Raw genomic sequence first — 25,459 nt, 5'->3', positions numbered from 1 at the left:
TATAAGCTAGTACAATATGGTTTCCAGTACTAAGCGTCACACTACTTTTCTAGCTGGAGAAAACAGTAACATTCTGCACCAGTGAGTATGTTTTTTTTATAAAATCAGAGAGTCACGACTGTCGCCTTACCGGTCCCCCCTCAGAGCCCTGTGGGCCAGGACCTCCAGGCGCCCCTCTGTCACCCTGCAGGAGAAAAATAGGCAAATAGTGATGACTGGAATCTAACCTTAATTTAATTTAATAATAATAAATTATTCAGCTTTCCCTTAGCCTGGCGATTGAACTCGTGTATATTATCGCAGAATCTAAGTGAGGCAGGCACTGGCAAGGAGTTAAAAGCCTTTGACGCGCAGAATTTGAAGGTTCTAGCCGTGTGCGTAGTGTCAAGTCTGATTTCCCTGTTAGAGCGGAGACTGAACTCCTATAATACAAGTTTTGATAGATCCGTTGGTAGCATTCGGCTAATCTAGGCGGATCTGTACGGGTCCGCAAATGATCCCGGACCGCAACTGATTCCCAGACTGAACTGCAAATGATCCCGGACCGGAAATGATCCCCATATTGGACCGCAAATGATCCCGATCAAAAAATAGAAATGGCATGGATTTTTTCCAGCGGAAGGTGAGAACATGTACAAAAATTATGAGCTAAAAAAACATGTTTTATCATCTTACAAAAAAATATTCCACAGTTGCTGTTTTGTTCTTCGAAGGGTACAGATCGTTTTCACTGTCACGCAATAAAAAAAAAAACAATAAAATTGAAAACCAACCAATGGAAAAAAGCTAAGAAATTGTGATGTACTCTATACAAGATAACTAAATAAGGCACTTTCCAAGTTTTAGGTCTGTGCGTTTCCCCAAGCTTCAGATATTCGTCGTAAATGTTTCCCAGAAATTTACAGGGCCCAGTAAGAAAACGCCTTGTTGGTGTACATCCGTGGTACACCAATATGGCGGCCGGAATATAGTGTAAACATCTGGAACTTACTTTGGCTTTCTAGGCGACTGATTATCAGAACTAAACAAACAAGCATTTACATAACTACTTTTCCTAATGCTCTAACTTCTAAAAAGGCTCAAAATGATGAGATAAGTATATTTTTTTCAACAAACTCGATCGTAGCCTTGTGTCACGCAACCTCCATAACCCTGAAATTCAAAATGCTCTGGTTTCCAAACGAAGCACGCTAATTGTAAACAGATATAAATATACCGCCTCTTATACCTGATGAGGATAAAAACACGTCACGTGAAGACGATCTATTAAATTAAAAGTCTTAGAAAAACACATACTTGTAAACATTCTCGAAATTCCGGTGGCGATAGTATCAAACATCTATCAAACAGCTAATTGTCAAAACGAAGTGCAAGCCTTGGCCTTGCTTGCATGGTCATGAAGCTGATATTCATAACTGTAGCTTGGAATTTTGGCTTCTTATAATACTCAAGTAGTCATTTCCGAGGAATTAAAGCCAAAATACGACCAAGGAAAAATTACAAAATAAATTTGTTCAAATTTCCAGTGCTACACACTAGGTGTTTTACAGAGTGATGAAGCGTTGTAGGCTTATGGGTCTACTTAGGTGACAGCGTCTTCTGTTCTTCTGTAATAGTTGCTTCATGGTTAGATTTTAGTTGAAAACTTAAGACGAGTGGCGTTAATGGCTGATAAAATGTGATTTAACTATAACACCAAAATATCAATGTTTAACAAAGGAGGATATGTAGCGTATGTTGCACTGATCATAATTTTACTGAGAATTGCAAAGAAATGCAAGTCAAGTCGTGTTTTGATGATTGAGTAGTGATATGCATAACATCGTAGTTAGAAACAAAATTTAGTCGAAAGTATGAAAAAAAAGCAAGTTGTAAGCCAGTATAATAAGATGGCTTTAATAAACACATCGGTATTCACCTACGCCAATTCCCTATCCACATCTTCCCACCATCCATGCCATTCCTTATTTTGTAGTCGAGATCATTTGCGGTCCCTATCGGGGATCATTTCCGGTCCGGGATCATTTGCGGACCCGTACAGATCAGTTATCATGAGATTACTTAAATAACAAAATAACAACAAACAACTAGGGAAGCGAAAAATTTACGTTACTTTTTAAGAGTCCACGACGTGAATAGGAAAACTCTTTGGCATCAAACATTTTTTGGCAAGTTGAGAGAAGATATCTACAATGTCATGAGACTTAACATTTGTATTTTGTTCAGGCTGCAGTGATTTGGGGAATATCACCGTAATCATTGTGCAGTTCTAGGATACCTATCAGAAAGGAATGAAGTTTAGCTTTGAACTCTTTTTTAGGAAGCTCTCTTGAAGATGCTAGCGCTGGTATCTCATTCTCATTTGTTAACACAATTTGTGTTTCAAAGCCATTTATTTGTAAATGCGATCAGTATGTCCTTGTTTTACATCACCGGGATAATTTCCTTAACACCTTCAAAGACAGTCACGACAAAACCACTGGTCACATTCTTTACAAAAGGGCAACCAAAACGCAAGAGAGCTTTCTTTGCATAAGCTAAGTCAAGTACAAGTTCTTCAGAGACCACATGTCTCCTTTTTGTGTTATGCCTAAACAAGTATGAGCGAAACCAACCGCTAATCCGTCAACTCCAGGTAAGCCACTCTCGCCTTCACGGCCCACAGGACCCTATGAAGTAACAGCCACAATGTCATTTCTCATACCTAGAAACAACTATGGTGATTAATTACATGTCATCCCATACCTTCATCTTTGAAAAAACATAAAGTGATGAACAAGTTAATTTTTGGTAATTGCCACCCATTTGCCCCAATACTTTTAATATAAAACCATTTAAGGCCAGCAAGAGAGTTACAATTTGAACGCTAGGCCTTCGTCGGAAGCACGAAACGTCAGGTTCATGCAAAAACTCATTACAGCGGTTAATAAACAGTAAACTTGCAGTTGATGAATAACTAAGTGTTTTACTTGCCTGACGAACAGCCCAAAAGTTTATTTAGAAACCAATACCTTTGTCAAAATTACACCTGCCTAAGGGCTCAAGGTATCACAAACGTTTGGATAAAATACCATGACATTATTAGCCAATCACACGTGTAGTGTGATTACAATTTTAATATATTTACCGATGCGCCAGTCGGGCCTTGCTCTCCTCCGGGCCCACGTTCACCCTAAAAAATAAATTTACCATTTGATTAATTGATAAGATGCAATGTCATCAAAAGTAGATCCTAACCAATGTCTGAGGTGTACAGGTGCGTGTAGTATTGGTCACTTAAGAGACAAAAGGAATTCCAGAAGAAGTCTCGTCCTGCAGTCACTTGTGGGACCCCCAGTTCTTCTCATCTTTTGTTTTTGTAACCTAAATCCCAACCCTAACCTAACTCTTTACAACTTGATACTTTCAGGGCAACATTTCAACCTAATCGTACCTTTTGGTACACTTAGACGGTATATCAAGCGAGTTTGGTTGAGAAAAGGTCCGCATTTTGGTGAGACGTAGTTGGGCCAAAATAAACATGGCGAGACCAAACAAGCCTGATATGCTGCCAAAGCAAACCAATAAGGGTACGATTACGTATTTACAATAATTGCTACTTTAGGTAAACTTAAGCACTAACATCCAAAGGAATAAACCAAAAAAATACTGACCACTTCCTAACCTTGGCAATATCATTCTTTAATATGACACCTTTGGGTTAATACCAATAATCATTAAACTTGAACATGGAAATAGCAGTTACTTCATGTATTTAGGATTTTCAACAACGCTGTCTTATAAAAGGCTTCTTAAGATCAAATCAGTCAACTGTTAGTAGTACACTAAGCAAGAAAACATGTTTACCCGTAATCCAGGTGTACCATCTTTGCCTCGTGTTCCAGGAAATCCCTAAGTGTAAGAACAAGCATATCAAAAAAAACCACAAACACTAGAACTGGTTAAACCAGTGATCACATTCCCACAAAATAAAAAATATATAGAGAAAGGAGTAAGTTTTTTTTAAAAAGGGAGAGGCTGAAATTGGCCTTTTAAAGTTAGGAATCATTTCACATCTTAGGCCACTAGTAATACACACACCAGGTAGAACGATGTACGTACGATTCAAGTCTCGTATGAATGTTGCGTGTTCCCATTGGGATTTTGCAATTCCCCAAGTACATTTCAACAGTTATGGGGCAGCTTTTCAAACAACATTTGAAAACCAAATTTTGTTATTGGGAGCTATTTACAAGGCTTTGAAAGAGGCGCAGTTTCTTGTTCATATTGCGGTGGCTAAAACATGGAATTGCTGACATCTAAAAAAGACAGAGAAAATTTTCCCTTGAATGAAAGGTACGTGTAGCGTTCTCGACACTACTGCTAGTGATCTCCAGATTGTTGGAGCGCTGTCACATATTCTAGAAGGAAATTAGGAATAATCTTTTACACAGAATTTCTCCAAAAGCATGGACTTCATAATTGATGTAATTGCCACTTGTGACCAAGTTGCCAATCGTCAAAAAGATCTTGTGGTTGGCATCAGTAGTTTCATGATTAGTAACTCGTGAACTCTGATTAAAGACGTTAACTAGTGAATAGTAACACAGGTTGAGCATATAAAATGGTGTTATAAAAGCAACAAGGAAGAAATGTCAAACGAATACACCAAACACCAAGAGGAATGAGCAGATTTCCTCCATACGAAGTTACTTTTAATTAATAAGATATGGTAACCATGGTAACTTACGGGATTTCCCACTCTGCCAGGTGCACCAGGGGGTCCTTGGTTTCCAGGGGGTCCCTTAAAAGAAAAATAAATTATCATAATTATGTAATTATAAGTGTAATTATAAATATATTTTTGATAAATGTCAAACATCCCAGGTAATACCACAGTTGACTGGAAAAAGCTGCACATATGAAAATGCGACTCTTTTAACAAATCCGTGAATCAGAGGAGCACAGCACAATGCTTTCCAGCACCTCTAATTTGCTTGCTTTTGATAGCATAAAGCAACTTGCAAATAAAATGTTACCATAAGATTTCTGTGTTTCTGTGCCTAAACCTTGCTAGGTGTAAACACAGGATCTTTGTCCAAACAAATCGTACAAATTGTCAAACTAACTCCAATATGTGCCTGGGATATAAATTGTGATGTTCACATACCTAAGATTTGTATTGGCATCTTATTATTTCTCCACAAGACTATTTGAATGCAGTGGTGTTAAAATAAACTTCAACGACGTTTTTATCAATTAGGCGATCATACAATGTACCTAAGACGACTTACAAAATCGGATGAAAATTGTTGGAGTTAGCAAGCCATACAATAATACTACAAATTACCACAACAAAATTAAACGAAATTGCTTAATTCCAATCGATTTCTTGCATAGTTTTAAGTTGATTCCGGATTTAAAAGGGCAAAATAGTAAAAGAAAATGTTAATAGCGTTAAAAAATCCTGGTGGCTTATATTTGTCTGGTAGTGGAAACAATTCCTGCAAAAACTAATTATTTGCTAAGCAACTTAAGGTTAAATTCAAGCCCTGCCACACACCGCAGCTCCTTGGCTTCCTTGCATTCCCATATCTCCTCTGTCACCTTGTCTACCCTAGAGAGGAATCAAAGAATCACGGGATTATTCTCCACGCCATTCATTGGTTGTATGCGTACATGTTGACATTCATAAAACAATACGTGCTATGAGATTGACAAATCAAATTGCTCATATGTTACAGGAATGGAACTAAAGCAATGAATGAAATGTTTTTCCCGCCGGCTGAGTTTGTGAAAGAGGCAGGAAACAAAGTTCTCTCACACTGAATGGGGACCTGGGTACGAACCAGGATGTCAGTTTCACGCTCCGTCATGTGATTCAGTTTTTCTTTTCTTGCCGGAGAGTGCAACAGTTTTCCCACCCTCCCACCCCTCAGTGAGTTCTTGCCTAAAGTTTATAGAAGTGTATCAACATTTGGGTAGTTTTTACCTGTTGTTGACTCCGATTCTGTTATCGTTGTGATGTTGATAGAAATGTCAATTAAGTGCTGTTGCATTGTCATTTGTGGCAGACAAATGGCATTCAGTGTGTGAGAACAACACTTAGTCATTATTAAATTGGAAATGTTGAAATTACCGCAAGTCCTGGGGCGCCTGGTTTTCCAGGTTCACCTGTGGCACCTCGTTCACCCTAATAAAGAAACAGTAACAGAAGCAGTTCATCACCTGAGGAGTTTAATAGTGTTGAGATGATGACCTATAAACAGACACCCTAAGAACCAGAAAGCGACACGTGTATGCCTAGGAATGAGTCTTCATAGTTTAAAGACATGGTTTGCGAGACTGCGAGACTGCGAGTAACTGTCTCCTTATGCCAGGTGTATATAGAATATATACACCTGACATAAAATGAATTCTATTACGAAACAAAAACTCCATAACAATAATTTAAATCTGACCCGACAAACAATCTCAAAGTTAGCCGGTTCAGTAGTAACACACATAATTAACAAAGCCATGCCTCAAATAACAGAAAAAGTAATTTGACATCAGTTACCTTGTTACCCATGTCTCCAGGTAATCCCCGATTTCCTTCTCTTCCAGGATTACCCTGCAATTACAAGGTTTTGCCAACATTCCTAATCACTAAAACATGTCACTCACAGAGCTTGGCAAAGTAACTGTTGTACAGTTCATTACTGGGCATTATGGCATTTAAGTGCTATGCATTTTTTGAGATTTTGTTACCACCTGATATGAGTGACAGACTGATACTCCAACACCAACCCATTTCATGTGCATCCTTGAATTTTTATTTGAATATTTAATTAAAATATGTTTCTTTTTCCATTGCGAAGCTCATAATTACATTTATTTACTTTCAGTGCGTGTTACTTACGCCACAAACAACTCTCTACTACAGTACTTTCATTTATTCACTTACTTACAAGGTGGGTTACTTACGCTACTAACAATACTATACTCTACTTACAATTCAACACGTACATTGTTTGCAGAAACACACATCTACTTAAGTTACATACAATACAGGTTACTTACGGTGGTAACTCAAACATCCCTGGCCCCTATAATTAACAATTATTCCACAAGCACGTGTTGAACATGAAGATGGTAGATAGGTAATGAGGCACGTAGCCCCAAAGTTGGCAAAAATCATCTCATATCTAACAAAGGCGGATGGAATAACTGTTTTATTCAAATCGCCCCCAACATATAGAAAACTAAGATAAAATAAAAATAAAAACGCCCACAAAAACTTACGCGTGCGCTTGACCATATTTATAGAGCATGGTATAATGGCTCACATACCATGATGGCTAAGCCAAAGATAACTCTTGAATCACATTAACCAATGATCCAGCTTTTTACTACTATACGTTAACTAAGTACAAGAAAATAAAACACACCTCTACTCCTTTGGGGCCATTGAAACCCATTGCTCCTGCAACTCCCTGTGGACCCTGCGATAAAAAGTACACATCTTATTTTCAGTAACAAAACAAAGTTCTAGGCATATACTAATAGAACACCATCGTGTTCCAAGAGAACCCCCCCCCCTCCCCCCTCCTTTCTTGATTTTCGTTTTAGCGCTATTAAGCAGCCTTTCCCTATATTTTCCTTTCAGAAAATTCCACGGGGGAGGTTGCTACTTTGAGTTAGCAAAATTGGTACCACACGTACACCCTGATCGTAGCTAGTACCATATATCTAGTATGCCTTGATCTCCATATCTGACAAAGTACAACAGTATGCAGTACGTGTGCCATTTCTTTTTCCCGTCAGTCTTTGAATTTTGTCTGAGGTGTGGTTATACATTTCTACTCAAGCTGTTGTTATTACAGGTTATTGATAGCCAATGAAGTGAGTAGTGGGTCATTCCATGGCTTTATTCATGAAGCCTCCAATACTAGTCGTAGGAAATATCAGATCTTGGTAGGAAAACGAAAACAACAAATGGCACATAAAAAATTAACGTACAGGTATTCCGGGTATTCCGCTTCTACCATCCTCTCCATCAACACCCTTGAAATAAAAAGAGAGGCAAGGAAATTAGTTGTATGATAAGAACTTAAACTGATTTGAAACTTAATTAACCAGCCCTTTACCAGAATGATATATTCTGGCCAGGAATCCAACAGACTGGCTAAGCATTCATGTACCACAGATATACTGTAGTATTACAGGACCTCATTGAATATTTAACGATTATTCCACGAACGCGCATTGGATATGCGACGGTAGATGGCCAACGAGGCGCAACGCACCTCGCCCGTTGGCTATAACCATCTTATATCCAACAAGCGGGAGTGGAATAAATGTTTATTAAAAATGCACCCCCACCCCCCACCCCCCAAATAAAAAAATATAGATGTAGAAAACTAAAAAATAAAAACGCCCAAAAAATTACACCTACACTTAATCATAATTGTAGAGCATGGTATAATGGTTCAAATACCACGATGCCTAAGCCAATGAAAACTCTTGAACTGCATTATCCAATGATCGAGTTTTTAATAATGTAAAGTATACACTTCAATATTCCTACCCATGGATATCGCAAATAGCTCTAACATTGAAAGCAATTTAGAATGATAAAATTGGCTTAATGGTCACGACACAGGAAAAGCTCAAAACGTTAACCTCTATTAATGAGCTTCGAATCTACTTTCCCCTCCACAAAAACAACAACAACAATTTGTTTTGGCATTGCTTGCTCATTAATTTTGTTTTCCACTACTTTCTCCATTTAATAAATGAATACCATTTTTTCGAACTTACCGGCGCTCCCTGGGACCCTGACTTCCCTGGCTTTCCACTAGGCCCCGGGTCTCCCTGGGAAATGAAGTTGACAAGTTGAAGAATCAGCCAATGTACCAGTGGATATAATGGACACACATGGCCATTTGAACACATACATACATATACTTTTTGATAACACAGGTCTCAATATGGCAACCTTAGGACCTGGCATAAAACGTAAGTAAACTAATCATAAAAATTAAAATCTCCTCGATTGTGATTGGTCTAAAAAACTCCTATTTTCCACTAATTCACTTGCCAAGTTGTTATCGGACAGTTTGTTATTGGACAGTTTGTTATCGGACAGTTTGTTATTGAACAGTTCGTTATCGGACAGTTTGTTATTAGACAGTTTCACCCATTTTTTTGCCCCATCACATTCAAAGTTGTAGTTTAAATCAACCAATCACATTCAGAGTTGTAGTTACGTGCCGGTAGGAGGCGCGGTGGCCTTAGAATGTTTACATCTCCTTTGTAGGTATTTTAATGAAAATTTTCCCTTTCTTTCATAACTTGGCTATTCGTCTTTTCTCGGAAATTGTAATTTTTATGATTAATTGGTAGTAAGACTTCGTGTCGTCCAATTCGGTCTGTAATCATACTCGTGATAAACAAATCAGTCTCCCGCTGCACGGTCGTCCGATTTTGTTATCACTCTTATGATAACCGACCGAATTGGACTCCACTCAGTCCTATTACTAACTCCTTAATAACCGAGAGTGAGGTCGTTACGGGAAAATCTCAAACTGAGGCCTTGCAGTATTGACCGAGCGATAGCGAGGTCAATACGGTAGGCCGAGGTTTGAGATTTTCCCGTAACGACCGAACGGTCGAGGTTATGAAGTTATTTACTATATGGTTCATGAATTTTAAGAGAAAAGAAAAAAATTATTGGAGCGGAAGTCGTCAATTTACATCCGGCGATGCGCGCGTTTACCGATTCATTCATCGTCTCAAACCCAGGACAAAACTACACAATCAGTGAACTTTACGTATTCCGTTAAAAACACACATTTCTTTACGGGAAAAATGATTGTCACAGCCTCAAAAAGGCATTTTAGTATTGTGGTGCCACGACTTGATGGGGGATTTTTTCGGACTTTTGTGGCGAAACGTCAACGCATATAGAAAAGACAGAAAGTGCTTCAAAAGAGTCCAAACCAACGGTCTTTCGGTGAAAGAAAATACTAATGCTTCAGAATGTACTGCTCAGAATAACTCGATCTTCGCTTTTGCTTTCGATAGCATATCTTCGCCTTCTTCATTTTGGGATTTATGGATGAGCTTTTCAAGCCTTGTGAACGTCTAAAACTTCCTGCAGTCATCAGAAACACTGCTACCGACAGAGACCGCCCGATTGTTTACGTCTGATGATACCGGAAGCTGATTTACACTTGCTTGTGTTAAAGCGAGGTGATCTATTAGATGAGAACTGTGGCGGAGTTCAATATTTCAGTAATTGTTGTGACTAAGGTGATAACTCATAAGTTTCTTCGTGGTGTTCTGTTCAGGATGCATGACAGATCTGCCGAAGGTGTTTTTCACTTAGCGATTTTAGCGTCACCCTGAGACTCGGTAAACTTTGATTGTTTTTCACAAGTGCCCCCCAAGGTTCCGGCTGGTAAGTCAAAAACGACTTCTTTATAAATTTTGTTAAGGAAAAATTTCTAAACTTTTAGCTATTCAGATTAAATTTACTTTCTCTTACTGTTTCTAATCGGCTTTCATCGTTTCAATGCGCTCGAATTTTCAGAGCCGGGCTCTTCCTAATTTGCATAATCCGTAATCGGCCCGTGGGCATTACGGCTGCACAATGACCGCTCAAATCTCGCTCTTAGCCAATCAGAACGCCCGTTATATCGGCCACAAGCCAAAGCCATATAATAAGTAGTTATTATAGGTATACAAAGAATGAAAATCTTAAAAATATATAAAGACGGGGTTTTAGAACTAATTAAACAAGCCTCTTTTTCAAGTTGTATATGGTCGAGAGACCTGGAGGCATTTCTAAGTTTTCCTTTAAAAAGCTGTAAGAATGAAGCGCCCCTTATTACTTTAAGGATGGCATTCTATACCATGGGGCCACTATACCTTATACGCTATTTCTACCAAGTTCACTGTTATACCGTATTAGAGAAATAGTACAGCAATTCCCATAACCAATAACAAAAACTTTGGGTTTTATATTCGTGCAATTTTCCACTCTAATTATTGTTATAATTTCAACCCGTGTGGTACTTTTGAGAAAATGACGTCATTTACTCCAATTCTCAACCAAGACTTGGAACAAGGAAAATTAATGGTGGCCGTAATTTCTCGAAAATAAAGGTCCAAAACAACGTGAGTTCTACTGTTCGTAATAGATTGAAATTTCGCAAGATATCTAGGAAAGACCTATTGCGTACGAAAATGTAAAAAAAATGGATATCAAGAATCAGATCACAGTGGCACTTAAAAGTTCGCGCTTAACAATCTGATATCATAGTTTATTGTGTACTCACCCTGCCACCTGCACGGCCAGGATTCCCAGGTTCTCCTTGAGACCCCTATGGAAAATATTCAAAAGTGACTCAGTTAGCATTGTACAAACTTTTCAAAATGTTGGGAAATATACATTGACAGCTGCAGTCACAACTGCACCTTGTTGGCACATGTTTCTCAAGATAGAAGGACATTTATTTCGATAATAATGAGATCAGTATTTATTTATTTCGATAACAGATCAGTATTACAACCCTTAGATGAACAATCAAAACAACAAGTTTACGTTTCAATTTTCTGTGGACCCCTGTGCATAGAGATACAAGTACAGCCGAACCTGTCAAAACCAGCCACCTTGGGGACAGAGGGAAGAGTCTGTTGTAGAGAAGTGACCGTTATGGGGAGATAGGGGTGTAACATGACACCAGTAGGGTACCTTGCACGGTACAGATCAAGTTTCGTGACCTTTTACAATAACAACACGGTTTTGTTTACACCTTTCGTCAGTCATTGTTTAACTGACCATTGTCGAGAGGTTATTTCAGTTGGAACACGTTTTAGTGGCCGCTGCCGTTGTGCAGAGGTGGCCGTTGTTGAGAGGATAAAATAAGAGTGAATGTATAAACTGTCCGCCAGGACCAAAATAAGTGGCCGTTGTAGAGAGGTGGCTGTTAGTGGAAGTTCGACTGTATATCACTTGCACCAGGCAATTTCAAATTCTACTACATGTCTTAAAGTACATTAAGATACATACATGTATGAACTGTACGCGATAAAATAGACGGAAGAAGAGAGTTTTTGGTTTTTCAAAAGCATAAAGGCGTTCAGTCACGGTATTTTGAGTTATTTTGGCCATGTATAAAATTACCATTAAATTGAAAGAACCCTGAAAATAATAGTTTACCAAGATAGAAAAGCAACAAAGAGATAATAATATACCATAAAGGAACAAGGATGGTCGAGGATGGAGAAGATTAACACAGATTTCAAAAACTTAAAAACTTAACATTTAGGATAAATTTTTCAAGAAGCGCAAGCCATGGCGTGGCTCCTTTAATAACAGGCACATTTTGACGCATATATGGTCTACTCTGGGTTTACAATATAGGCAGTCGCACTAGGATCTGGGATGTCACTTTGCTCTCTAGCCTTAAGATAAATATATATTAAGCTGTTAATATACAGAAATTCTGGCCACTACTAAGAGAAGCAACTATTATAAAGGGCAGCAGTGTCATACATTCCACACACCTGTTCTCCTTTTGCTCCATCGCGTCCGGCAGCTCCATTCTTCCCTGCATCCCCCTATGATCGTCCATAATTAAGAGATTAAATTACGAAATTTAAAGGACGTGGTTTAAAGAAGCAATTGCTAATTTTGGCTTCGATAGTTTCTTACTCTTTTTTGTGTGCAATGAGGGTCTGACTTTACATCTTTCTGATTTCATATATGGAACTTAAAATAACTGCATCTTTTTTTTCGCTCTCTCTAATTTCAAACAGTGCGGCTTCAACATTTTTCATCGTTAAGCAGAATGCGGGATGTAAAGCCACATATGAACCTACTACATGAACTTTACGGTTTGTCCGTTTCTTAGTTTCTTACTTCCCTGGCCTGTCTGTCCATTTATTTTTCTGTTTCTGTTTGCTCGGCTGTACATAAACCTACTGGCTCGCGTTATGTTCTGTTGGTTTGCCGGCCTATTCCCTAATCTTTCTGTTTGTTCTTTCTTTGATCTTATTTATTTAATATCTACTTTTTTAACCCTGTTCGTTTGTCAATTGGACAGTTGCGCTGATCATATCATGCTCACCTTGATTCCTGGCTTTCCTTCTGCACCGTTGTATCCGCGAGCTCCAGATGGTCCCTACAGTGACAACAACAACTACTTTATTTTCTCAATATAAATATAAACAATTACTATCACGATTTTAGTTTTATTCTTAGATGAGGCAACAGTTATAATCTTGTTTGAATGAGACTGGAGGCTAAGTGAACCGTCAGGTTTTCGATTTCTTTTCAGGCAACAAATCTGTGGAAAGAACTTCCAACCCATTTCAATTTCAAAAATTTCATTTGTCCCTAAGTGGGGTTTGTGTAAATTTTGTGCAGCTGAAATTTGTGAAGTGAATTCATTTACTTTCAGCTGTAAATTATTCTTATTTGTCTTGCCACCTTTTAAAACATGCCTGTAATCTAAAAAATGTATTTCAATCTCTATGTTTTTATTTTAATCTACATGGGACAGTTTTTTTTATTTAATAGTATTTTGTAGAGCGCATTTGATCTTCCAAAGGAAGGGATGGTGGAAAGCTAGGTAACATTGGGAAGTTTCGATTCAAGGCGCGGAATTTAACATATTAACGCTTGGCAAAATCTAGTCAATTCAAGTTATAAGATTAAATTGACCTCTACTGGTAACAGGAATTATAGTTGGAATCGCAAGTTGCATGTATCGTATTGCGGGTGACACCTTAGAGAACAACAGCAGTTAATAAGTATCTATTGGTATGAAGAAAAATGCAAATTAACACTTGCTGCGTGGTTTTAAGCTTTCTTATTAAACTCCTTGTTCTAGTCATTTTAAGCTCGCAACCAACTTACTACAGCAGACGCCATCAGCTATGAACTCGTAAATTACATGACTAGCTGGTTTTATGAAAACAGTTTTATAGCTAAGTTATTAACCAGAGTTTATAGAGTGCCGTAAACTGCCACTTATAGATAAGTCGTGGGCTTATACAACTCTGTAAGGGCTTTTAGTTAGCCTTATAAACGGTGGGGCTAAATCCGAGGGGGCAAATAGGTTTTTCATTTACTGGTAATTAAGCTTTAAAACATGATAATAAAACAAATTTAAAACAAGGAAAGCTAGAGGGGGGCTTATAACCAGATGTATGCAGGAAGACAGGCCTATAACCGGGGGGTTACAAGCGGGGGAGGGGAGGGGAGGGTTTATTATAAGAGGCAGGTTACAGTATGCATAACCTATCAATCTGTAAAATGTTCCAGTATCATACCGCTAGGAGTCTCGCACTCTGATATGAATGCAGAGCCATGATATTAACTCAGCAAACGCAGCACTAAGTTAAAGTTAAACACTGGAGATCAGCTTACCCTTGGACCAGGGGGACCTAGTCCACCAGGACTTCCAGTTCTACCGGATGGTCCCTAGGTAATGAAACAACAAACATTAATCTATACATATCTAAGTTGATGTCACACCTTAAGACCAAATCCGATAGGAAATCCTGCAACTTCAGCTTTTAGTGGACAAAAACCTTGTACCAGTATAATTTTTGGCATTTCACAGTCCTTCTTACATTTTCTGAAGCTGACATAACACCGGAAACAATTTCCCATGGGAACTTGAGAAAATAAATTTCAAAGTTAAGAGAATTTGTGAAAACACAGGTAAAATTTATTCATCAATTTCACTTCACCAGTAATTGAAGAGTTTCATATAAACTTCAAAATTTGTTTTCAACATTTGGTGTAGTTGGAAAAGATTTGTTTTAAGAAGATATTTAAAACAGAGGCACAGAAGTTTGCAAAGCGATGTAAATAACCTTCGTACAAAGTTTTTCTCCACTTGTTACTCAAACTTCTGGTGGATTCCTTCTTAATGTTTTTTTATTCATGCTTGAGGGTCTGAGACTCGACTCAAATATTCCATATTTTATAATATTGAATTAGAAAAACAATTCCAAAGTTGTAGCTCTGCAGAGGTCCAAATGTTGTCTTGAACTGGCTATTTTGTGTGTGGAATTCAAAATTCTGACAACTAACCAACACCAACTCTGCTTGGCTGCAGCTTCTTCGTCAGGACAGAAATTATGGGGCTGAATCTCAAACAGCTCAAAGGCTGCCAATGAAATTTTTTATTTAATTTATATCATTTATTTAGCCTAATTACAAAAAATGAAATTTATTTGCAAGTATATGGCTTTTCACATCGCCAATTCAATAAATTACTAGACATCTGCAGTTGGACTGTAGACTTGTGATAAAAATCGCTCAATGCTTCAACGCAATATATTTTCCTTGTTATTTGTCATCTGGGTAAAAATACCATTATTGAACTTATTGTACTTGCCCGTTTTCCACCAGGCCCAGGCTTTCCAGGTCCACCCGGGCTTCCACGCGTGCCCTGCGTATCGAAAGAGATAAAAACAAAAACTTCAGTACAATCAGAACAAAATTAGACAGTTAAGGTATGAAAATGCATCACCATCAGAGATTTGAAGCCAGCGTGACTCGCAAGGAGGTACATCGTACGTAGACATCACAAAAATATAATGCAGGGAAAATTCGTTGAAATATTGTTTCAAGCGAGATTTCTTCAAACCCCAAAATCCAAGACTTTTGTTGAAATTCACTTGCATTACTTTTGCGCAATACTGTAGTTTGCTGTGGTTCAAAGAGCATGTTTTTTGCATCGTTTGCATTGTTGGTTTGTTGGTTTTTCTTAAGGTTTGATCTTTTCTTTTTGATTGAAGAGGAGGGTAAAAACAAGCTAAATTGTGAACAATCGCCGTTTATTTCTGAGTTATTAACATCATAAAGAGTAACAACATTTCAGCATCTCTCTCCTCTGAGGGGTCGAGACGTCATGACTTTTTATCATTAATGTTTATTACAAACTCGATAAATTTCTAAGAAATTACTCATTATCAACATCATATAGTATTAAGTGACATTTTTAACAAACCCCAGATCCTTTGGCTCCCTCCAGACCTCTTCTGCCAGGTTTTCCGGGAGCTCCCTAGAAGATGATTGTATCAAAAGTAGCAAGTTCACGTATTTTAACTAATTCTTTGTTAAGTTTAATATCTGCTTTTATGCAGGTGCTGTAATAAAATAGTACCTTGAAGATTACAAAATGGGGTAAAGTACTTATATCTTAACTTGAGAGATCTACCCATCGGAGGAGTGTGCAGGCAGGTAGCTAAATGGTACTCAGTTTCAAGCGTCCCCATCAACTTATCTTCATTTGTTTAATTAAGAAGCCTAGAGCTAGGCCATGTTAAGTTTCTTGTCCACATATTTCAAAATCAAGATATTCTTCTAGCTATACACTTTATCTCTGAAACAAATTCGGTGAACCCCATTTTGTCTCTCATTTTTGACATTTATGTATAACCACAGTACACAAGTTTGAAACAATCTATATATCAGACAGTTTTCGTGCCAGTGTGCATGTCTTTAAATACAGTATTCTGCAACACTTGATTACTCATTTTTATTTACAGACCTGTTCGCCACGGCGACCAGGAGCACCAGGAATACCAGGACGACCCTTAAATAAAATAAAATAGACAGTCATACAGCTGGAAACAAACATAACTCATAAAATGTCCAAAAATGTACCATGGGTTTGGTATCATATACCGTACCAATGTGCGTTCACTGATCACACTTGAGTGCTTTTAAACATTTCTTGACTTTTCTTCAATAACGTGTGTTTTGAGACATGTTCAGCATTTTCATTACATGTTCTATCTAATTACATAAATGTACGTCACATGCACATATGCACACAAGATTGCTTTTGTTTTGCTTTTTTATATTTAAAAAAAAATCATAACTTCTGGTCATTCAGAACACAGAATCCAATCACTGTTAAAACTTACACCCTCCATACATTGTGTATCGTATTAACATAACAATAAAGCAGACGTCCTTACACCCAGTTTCAGCGATTCATTTCACGGCTTTTATAACAAATGAAGCAAACGCGCTCTTCATGCAACATCAAAAAACATCTCTGCATTTGTGTGTTATTGATTTGCATCGTATGTCGTAATAATTATTAAGCTAACTGTTCTTCCATACAGCTTCTTGCCGGGATTTGCTGCAACTATTTGTCATTATTTTGACTGATATAATGAACATTGTTGTTGTTGTTGCCACTGTCTTGTTGTTATTTTTGTTGCAGTACATTGTAGTTTGACATGAAATAGTAGCTAGCATTTTCACTTACATCTATTCCAGGATTTCCTATCCGGCCAGCTTCCCCCATAGCACCAGTTGAACCCTGACAGATTATGTTATTTAATAAACCAAGAGTCAAATGTCTCACACAGTACACATTTACTGCAAATTACCTTTCATGCAATAAGTAGTATATAATGGTAATACATTTAAATTAAGTTAGTTTTATTAACATAATACAACAATAATTATCCCTATAGGATTAAACTTTCTGTATTTTAGAACGAGCAATCTGTATTTTAATAACAAGCAACCTTTCGTCGTCCTCATGACAGCATTGTCAAGTTCAAAATGTCTGGTGCGATGATATTTGTGAATAAGATTATACATGTAGATATAAGTGGCAGATAATTCATGGTAGGCCACATATAATCGCCTTCCCCTTTACTCCTTAAATGCTAACCACAAGCAAACAGCAGTAATTAAATGTTAACCGCAAGCAAACAGTAGTAAATAAATGCCAACTGCAATTTAACACAATATTTAAATGCTAACCGCAAGCAAACGGCAGTAAATAGAAGCAAACTGCAGGGAGACTATATGGGTGGCCTACCATGAATTATATCCCATATAACTTGAAAAATGCGGTTAAGTATTTATGAATGTAATTAAAATCAGAAGTACATTGTAAATTTGTAATGATGTAAATTTATAAGTAATTGTACATGTAGGTGTAATTCGTGCACAGCATTTAGAAAGAACATAACTTTTGTAATTTTTGACAAAGCAACCATTTGTAAATAAAATGTTCTAATCTCACCGTCACCCACTCTGATCCACAAACCCAAGTAATCATTATATTAATTAATAATTAACGCAAGTTACCATCATGCAGCCCAGACCCAAGTGGTGTGAGTTTTTTATTGTGCATCTCCTACTAATAATGAAGTATGAAGAGGGGCAGAACCCAAGGCTAATACCCATTAAGGCCCATGAGGCAATGTCTAATAGGTCCAGTGATGTGAGCAGCTTAAAGGTGTCAAGGATTTACAGCATCTCTCATGAAATACACTGGGTGAAAAACTGGTCCATATATAACTCCACAAATTACCAGCAGATTTCCACAATAGTTAGTTATTACATTGTATCTTTGTTTATAAATCATATGGCCGCAGGCTATGAGATTAGTTGAAGCTAAATATGCTGTCCAGTGTATGAGCAGCAATTTAAAAATGCCTCCTCCCCTTTACCCACTAACCAGAGGCAGGCTCTTAGCTAGGATCTACTGAAATGACCAAGTTATAAAGCAAATATGAATAATTAAACAATTTTCTTTTAAAAGTGGGTGTCCACAGGACACCTGGATGTCCATCTGGCTAAACGCTTGACCAGAGGTTATCTTGACTAAGAATTGTTAGCTGATTCAGCCTTAGACCTCATCAACTAGAATCTCCTAGAAATCCCCAGCTCAATATTATCTAATTGTTACCTGTTCTCCTTTGAGGCCAGGAGGGCCAGTGGCACCATTAAGGCCAGGATTGCCTGGTTCACCACGTTGGCCGCGTACACCATCGGGTCCTGGCTCGCCCCTGGATCCACGAGGGCCTGGTTCACCTTGAAAGCCATTGTTCCCTTTTGGTCCGATAGCTCCAGCAGCACCTTCAGCACCCTTTAGTCCAGGAAGACCCTAACACAGAGAAGTGTGACATTGTCAATTCTGCCAGGACAAACTGAATGCATTTTATAGGCCAGTCATTGTTATGAACATGTCTGTGGTTGACTTGTGTTACCACTGTCAGATTTTTACCACTTTACCACGATTTGTTGTTTACCACAATCTGTGGACTTGCTCGGCTGCGCCTCGTGAGTCCACAACATTTTGACCAACAATGTAATGATGCAAATCGTTGTGGTAAAATTGCTTTTGTAGACCACGCTAAACCACATTCAATTTGTTAAATGTGTCTGTCCTCTAAGTCTTATTGATGCTGACGACTTTAGGAATCTACAATGTACAAGTTATTTTCATTTTCTCCATAAGGAAAAACCTTTAAATTTAAAATTGTCATCAGCCTACATCGGTCTGCAGAGTCTATTAACAAATTGACGTCAGCTTTTTATGGTTCTGTCCTCTTATTGATAATAAATTGCGTCATAACATTGTCAAAGTGGCTGTGGAACCACGAGCCACAGGCGAATGGTTCCGCAGTAAACTTTGACAAAGTTATGACGAAATTTATCATCAATAAGAAGACAGACACAAAAAACTGATGTCAATTTGTTTTTTACAATGACAAGACCCCAAAATGGTCAAATGTCACGAATAAATGAGGGAAAAAGACGCTGTAAACTTGCCGTAAACAAAGATAAGTGAATTTTATTCAAAATGACGCGAACATTGTCAAGAGCTTTTCTCGCTTTTTGATTGCTACTTAAAAAAGTCCATAAAATCTTATTGTTTAAAAAGCTGACAGTTTGACAGCTGAAAATTAAACTCGAAAGCTTGCATAAATTAAAATTTTATCTGTCTGTACTCTTATTGATGATAAAAATGAGCCAATCAGCACACAAGAAATTAAACAGTTATTGTAAAATTTATAACTGAATTGCACATTGGGAACTTGTTTAGTGGTTGGAGGTACAGAGCCTGATACCTATTAGAATTTACCTGTTTGCACTACCGACATTAAGCAAAGGCATTTTATGATGAAATGGCACTTGACAATGTGGAATATGGTTAACCCATACAATTGTTGAGAGCTAGCCATCTTCAGGTCAGTGAAATTTAGGCCACACTAAGCCCTACTTAGGCTAACTGGATTACCATTTAGGCTAACCTAAAGCACTATTTAGGCTAACAGGGGAGCTATCTGTGCCATCCATAGTGACAATTATTTTGTCATTTCAAGCATGCCCTTATCTTCTCAAAAAGAACTCTCGTGTGCTTACACAAGAACAGACTTGATCAATTAAAGTTGCATGAAAGTAAACCTGAATTGCAGTGTTCATTTTAATATATTGAATATTATACATACCGCTGGTCCCTCTGGTCCAGGTGATCCTGCAGGGCCAGGATTTCCCTTCAAGCATAAATCACAGTTTTTAATTTCAGAGACATATTTGTGAAGCCATGTTAAAAAGATTTTTAATTTTGATATGTTAATTTTCTTCTTTTGAATTTTTATTTTTACACCCCCCAACAAGCAAGGGGTTTAAATGAAGACCATCATCTTAAGTGTCAAGATATGTAAAACTCTTGCCAGGGTGGGGTAAATTAACCTAATCCAAATTGACTTAGATCTAGTGTGTCAACCCCTACCTGCATCCTTTGGTGGCAAAATATTGCTTATGTTTTATCCTGTAGCATCAAACGACTTCTCAATATAATTACAGGACTTATATACCATGCCATAGAAAATACAACCAATCAGAATACAGGAAGGCTGTTGTTTATTCAATGGTATTACATTCAACCTTCCCATCATGCGCCATGTGTATGTCCCTTTAATTGTGTTGCCCACTGTATTTTCTATGGCATGGTATAAAGTAGTTATGCAATGCTCTCTCGTGATATACCATGGAACATCCCACTTGTCACTTGCATCTTCTTGGTAAACGCACTCCCCTAAAGGCTCATGTGAACAGCAAGAAAATTCAAGTGACTCATGGGTCAAATCATGGTTACATCACTTGAAAGCATTGCATAACTAGTACATACTCAGACATCTTAAGAATCCGACAGACAGCCTCCACCATTTTCAATGCCATCAAAATTATTGACATTGCATGGTGAAGCAAAATCTTATTGCTTTATTGTAAGTTGTGTTCCTGAAAGTATGTTTAATTATCTTTCGTAGTTTCACGGTGATTTCTTTCCTTTCGACATACTCCAAATAAAATATAATAGCCAAACTCTTTAAAGAAAGCTTTTTTGCATTTTCAAATTTCCAAGGATCTGGCATAATTTGAGTGTCACTTTTCCAACCCTGTGAAAACAATGATAACAGTGTCCTGATCAATGGTTTTAACATAAACCACTGTGCATGGTCTATAGCAGGGTAAGCCCAGGTAAGCAATCCTTGTTGTTGTTGTTTTTTTATCCTTCATCAATCTGTCCAAGTTGGACAGAACAGAACAAAAATGCGAATACTCATCCTTACAACTTGGCCAAAATCACCAGGATTTCCTTGTCGTCCACGCGGTCCTTGGTCTCCCTACAAAAAAAAAGCATTCAATAAATTTATACTTGACTCCTGACCCCTATCTAATAACTTAAATCTCGCACTCAACTCAAACCAAAATTGACTGAAAAACAACAGCATCCTTTATTTACCCTCGGCAGTGTTTATAGCACAAAGGCTAGTGGGGCCGAGCAAACAACTGAAACAAATAATTCAAATTGAACATAACACTGTCAAGAATCCCAACTGGTCGAAGGCAAACCAGTTGGCTACTTACAAGCGTGGCCAAGGATTTGTACTCGAGGCTACTGTGAGACAAATCCAGGTAGTTTTCAGAGCGGGACTTGAACCTAGGACCGCTGGATTGTAAGTCCGACGTGCTGACCACTCAGCCACTCTGCCTCCTGTGATTTCCCCTGGGTTTGGTTGCTACACTGTACATTTATTGCCATGTTACCAACAGTATCTAGAGCCTCTCACTGACTCAAAGTGAGTTTTTTAATCCATTCAGGTTATTTTCTCCCTTTGTTTACAGAAACCTCACATGATGACAAAGCATCATGAGTCTAAGTTCTCCAGAATCATTGACAGAAATAAATTGGCTGTTAAGCATCAGATCATTTCTGATCAGAATGAAAAGAATGGTACGTTGTTGAAACTATGCTCTGCAGTAGACCACTTAATTAAGTATTTGTATTCTTCTGCTGTTTTCCAATGCAAATTATTCCCTTCAGATCATGATATGATTTGCTATGTTGGCAAATATCATTTCAGGTTTTCTTTCTCTTTGGAATAAGCATGATCGAAATGCACACACCATTTTGTTCACTAATTTCTGGCCAGTAACATTCACATACATGCATCTCTACCACCTTTAACTACCACCTTTCTTCACTTCCCTAAGCATTACCAGAATTAAGCCAACTATATATTTATCATTGATAATCTAATAAAAGCTAACATGTGTACTTTATGGAGATACCAAATAGAAACGAAAATGAACACAAACCTTAATACCATCAATACCATCCCTTCCTGGTTCACCTGTTGGTCCCTAAATAACAAAACATCTCAACATTAAAAAGTGCTCTAGATACAGTTTACACATACCTAACTACATAAAATTTTTGCTACAACTTACAGGCAACAGGTATTTGTACTACACAAATTATTTCGTACTGATCGGATAAAATTGGTACTTGTGTCCACTTTTGCCTATGCTAATGGACCACGAGATGAGAGAGGTAATTCAAGCACGAGTGACAATTGAAACAGGCCTCAACAGGTACCAATTTTATCCAAACCATACCAAGAATCCTGTGTGGTCTAAGTGGGTCTTTAATTTCATGACAATGAATGGGCAATACTATTTCAATACATTTAAATCGACCAAGATTTAGAAAATTTGTTACAGTGCAACTACTCCAACAAAGGCCATCCCTGCAATTTTATTTATTTTTTATTTTTTTATAATTTTTTTGTTTTGTTTTGCAAAGAAATAAATATCAAAAGGCTCTTTAAACCAAGTCGTAACATTGGAAATGGACATGTTCATAAAGTAAGGGTCAGGTCAAATAGACTTTGAGGAGTTTGTATGCTGCATGCATCGCAGCATAAATTTTTCAAAAATCATTAAAATCTACAAATAATCATTAGGCTATTTTAGGCGGATGACTCAACCTGTTTTGATTGTACAAGTAATGATATTGAGTAATGAGTTCAAACAAAAAATTGAATGTGTTTTACATGTATACAGTACTTATTTGAAGGTAAATAACTTCAATCAACTTAATTTCTATCATGATCTCCTCAACTTAAAAGTTGCCAGCTAGTGAGTCAAGATATTTTCTAATACAGTGGAACCCTGCCTAATGACCACCCCGTGAATATGGCCACCTTGCTATTATGGCCACTTTATTCTGACCTCAACTAAAGCCCAGTCAGTCATATTCTTATTTAAAGAACCCCTCAAATACAGCCACCCTGTTAATACGGCTAGATTTTTGTGGCCCGCTGGTGACTGGATTAACAGGGTTCCACTGTATCTACTTATCTGTCCTTAGGACTTGAGTTGTGATAATTGTAATTAGTGAGTGTGTTCAAAATTCAACTGATTGTATCAAACACAAACATACACCTCCATGTTGGAGATCATGTATCGTTCATGCACATGTTGTTGAACTTCTGGTGAATTGTCTTGTACTTACACTAACGCCAGGTTCTCCCTGGTCACCTTGGTCACCGCGCTGTCCTTGGGCTCCCTGTTGCATGAATAATACAATATGTTTAATTATAAATATCTGATATCCAGGTAGAAGGACCCAGCATCAAAAGTGGGTTGACTATGTGTTTGGTTCACATCCTTGCTCCAGGGGTTTTTCTCCAGCTCTTCCCACCCCAAAAACAAAACTCTTTGGCTTCCAATGACTTTGATCTAGAATGACTTCAAATCTAGACATGTTATGGATGTGCCACTCCTAATTCCCATTTATCAATTGTGTAATTAATTGCATGCAGTGATTGATTGATTTAAAACTAAAGTTTTTAAATTTTTTAGTGATTTAGACAAGACTGATCATAAATGCAGTGTTTAGATTATTCTATTTTTTTTTTTTTTAGTATTGTTTGATTGATTATTGTTTTTTACCATGTAATTTATAGATACTGATGATGGGTTTATACCAGCGTCTTCCTCCTGGACTTCGCTGATCGGTCTTTCAGTTTTAAATAAAGCTTTTATTACTGTTATTATTATTATTATTATTATTATTATTATTATTATTTAAATTTTTTAGTGATTTAGACAAGACTGATCATAAATGCAGTGTTTAGATTATTCTATTTTGTTTTTTTTAGTATTGTTTGATTGATTATTGTTTTTTACCATGTAATTTATAGATACTGATCATCGGTTTATACCAGCGTCTTCCTCCCCGACTTCACTGATCGGTGTCCTGAGAATTTTTACAGTTGTGATTTTTTATAAGCCACTAATAAACATTATTATTATTATTATTATTAATTATTATTATTATTATTATTATTATTATTATTGTAAATTGATTATTGTAAACCGTTTATCGTTTTTTCCACTCTGTAATAATCTCCTTTTTCTGGCCTAGACATGAACTGAGCCATCTCCTCTCTGAAACCACCTCCCAATCTTTAACCTATAATGCATTTTCCTTCATCAATATCACAAACAGCAGGCTGTACTTTTATCATATCAGTCCAGGCAACACTTCATAAACAACACCAAAGACCTTTAGCAAATATTTACTGAAACTTAAACCTAATATTAATTGGAACCATCCCTATCCATAAAGCACCCCCCCCCCCCTAATGTGATCAAAATAAGTAAGCACTATGCATCCCCCCCAAAAAAAAAAGAACACAGGCATTAATAACAGAAAAGTCATATGTGCTGACTTGAATGTTTTCATCTCATTGGTGTCATTTTCTCAGTCTACTTTGTAAGATACAGTTGACTGGGCCACTTGAACTATTTCCCACAGCACAAAACCCACAAACAAATTAATGTAGCAAAAAAAAAAAATCAGCTAGCTAAAACTAGACCATAAGAGGTATTTTCTTTTACCCTACAGTGCACAGGGACAAGCAACATTTGAGAGCTACTTGCCCAAAAGGTGAGCGGGAATTCAAATATTTTTCAAGCCCTGAGAAAGTTGACAAAACTACCCTAATGAACTGAACTATCAGAAATTCTTACCTGGTCACCCTTTACGCCACGAAGACCACGTACTCCAGGAATACCAGGAGATCCCTAAACAAGGTGGGGCATGGTTAATAACATATAAACATAGTAGTTAATACCATGGTTGGTAACTCAGGGCAGTTTTCATTGGAGTGTCATAATAAATTAAGCAAAACCACAGTAGTCACTGACTGAAGAATACATCAGTGTTGCTACCATGAGCACAGGAAAATACATGCAATTGTAAGAGAAGATTGGTTTTGGTTTTACTTCTAAGTGGATGACTAATTAAAGTGGCACAAGTTTATTTAAGCCATAATAATGAAAACTAAACAAATGCCAAAA

The 25,459-nt window shown here is 37.4% G+C and overlaps 1 protein-coding gene across 2 annotated transcripts in view; it reads right to left on the bottom strand.

The window, feature by feature from the left end:
- LOC145486784 (uncharacterized) overlaps positions 1 to 25,459 on the bottom strand; it is an 81,043-nt gene that overhangs the window by 39,376 nt on the left and 16,208 nt on the right. For both annotated transcript variants that reach the window (XM_081465494.1, XM_081465495.1), the window contains exons 12-36: positions 25,130 to 25,183; positions 23,607 to 23,660; positions 22,409 to 22,453; positions 21,379 to 21,432; positions 20,254 to 20,298; positions 18,708 to 18,905; positions 17,268 to 17,321; positions 16,539 to 16,583; positions 15,996 to 16,049; positions 15,381 to 15,434; positions 14,402 to 14,455; positions 13,098 to 13,151; positions 12,535 to 12,588; positions 11,304 to 11,348; positions 8,782 to 8,835; positions 7,981 to 8,025; positions 7,410 to 7,463; positions 6,539 to 6,592; positions 6,119 to 6,172; positions 5,543 to 5,596; positions 4,730 to 4,783; positions 3,847 to 3,891; positions 3,128 to 3,172; positions 2,616 to 2,669; positions 131 to 184 (exon numbers count right to left, since the gene is read on the bottom strand). In XM_081465494.1, the coding sequence (XP_081321620.1) occupies positions 131 to 184; positions 2,616 to 2,669; positions 3,128 to 3,172; positions 3,847 to 3,891; positions 4,730 to 4,783; positions 5,543 to 5,596; positions 6,119 to 6,172; positions 6,539 to 6,592; positions 7,410 to 7,463; positions 7,981 to 8,025; positions 8,782 to 8,835; positions 11,304 to 11,348; positions 12,535 to 12,588; positions 13,098 to 13,151; positions 14,402 to 14,455; positions 15,381 to 15,434; positions 15,996 to 16,049; positions 16,539 to 16,583; positions 17,268 to 17,321; positions 18,708 to 18,905; positions 20,254 to 20,298; positions 21,379 to 21,432; positions 22,409 to 22,453; positions 23,607 to 23,660; positions 25,130 to 25,183 (1,431 nt within the window). The remainder of the gene's footprint in view (positions 1 to 130; positions 185 to 2,615; positions 2,670 to 3,127; positions 3,173 to 3,846; positions 3,892 to 4,729; positions 4,784 to 5,542; positions 5,597 to 6,118; positions 6,173 to 6,538; positions 6,593 to 7,409; positions 7,464 to 7,980; positions 8,026 to 8,781; positions 8,836 to 11,303; positions 11,349 to 12,534; positions 12,589 to 13,097; positions 13,152 to 14,401; positions 14,456 to 15,380; positions 15,435 to 15,995; positions 16,050 to 16,538; positions 16,584 to 17,267; positions 17,322 to 18,707; positions 18,906 to 20,253; positions 20,299 to 21,378; positions 21,433 to 22,408; positions 22,454 to 23,606; positions 23,661 to 25,129; positions 25,184 to 25,459) is intronic.

Source organism: Orbicella franksi, chromosome 5 (genome assembly GCF_964199315.1).
Source record: "Orbicella franksi chromosome 5, jaOrbFran1.1, whole genome shotgun sequence".
Lineage (NCBI taxonomy): Eukaryota > Metazoa > Cnidaria > Anthozoa > Scleractinia > Merulinidae > Orbicella > Orbicella franksi.
This window is presented reverse-complemented; position numbering and strand designations above follow the sequence as displayed.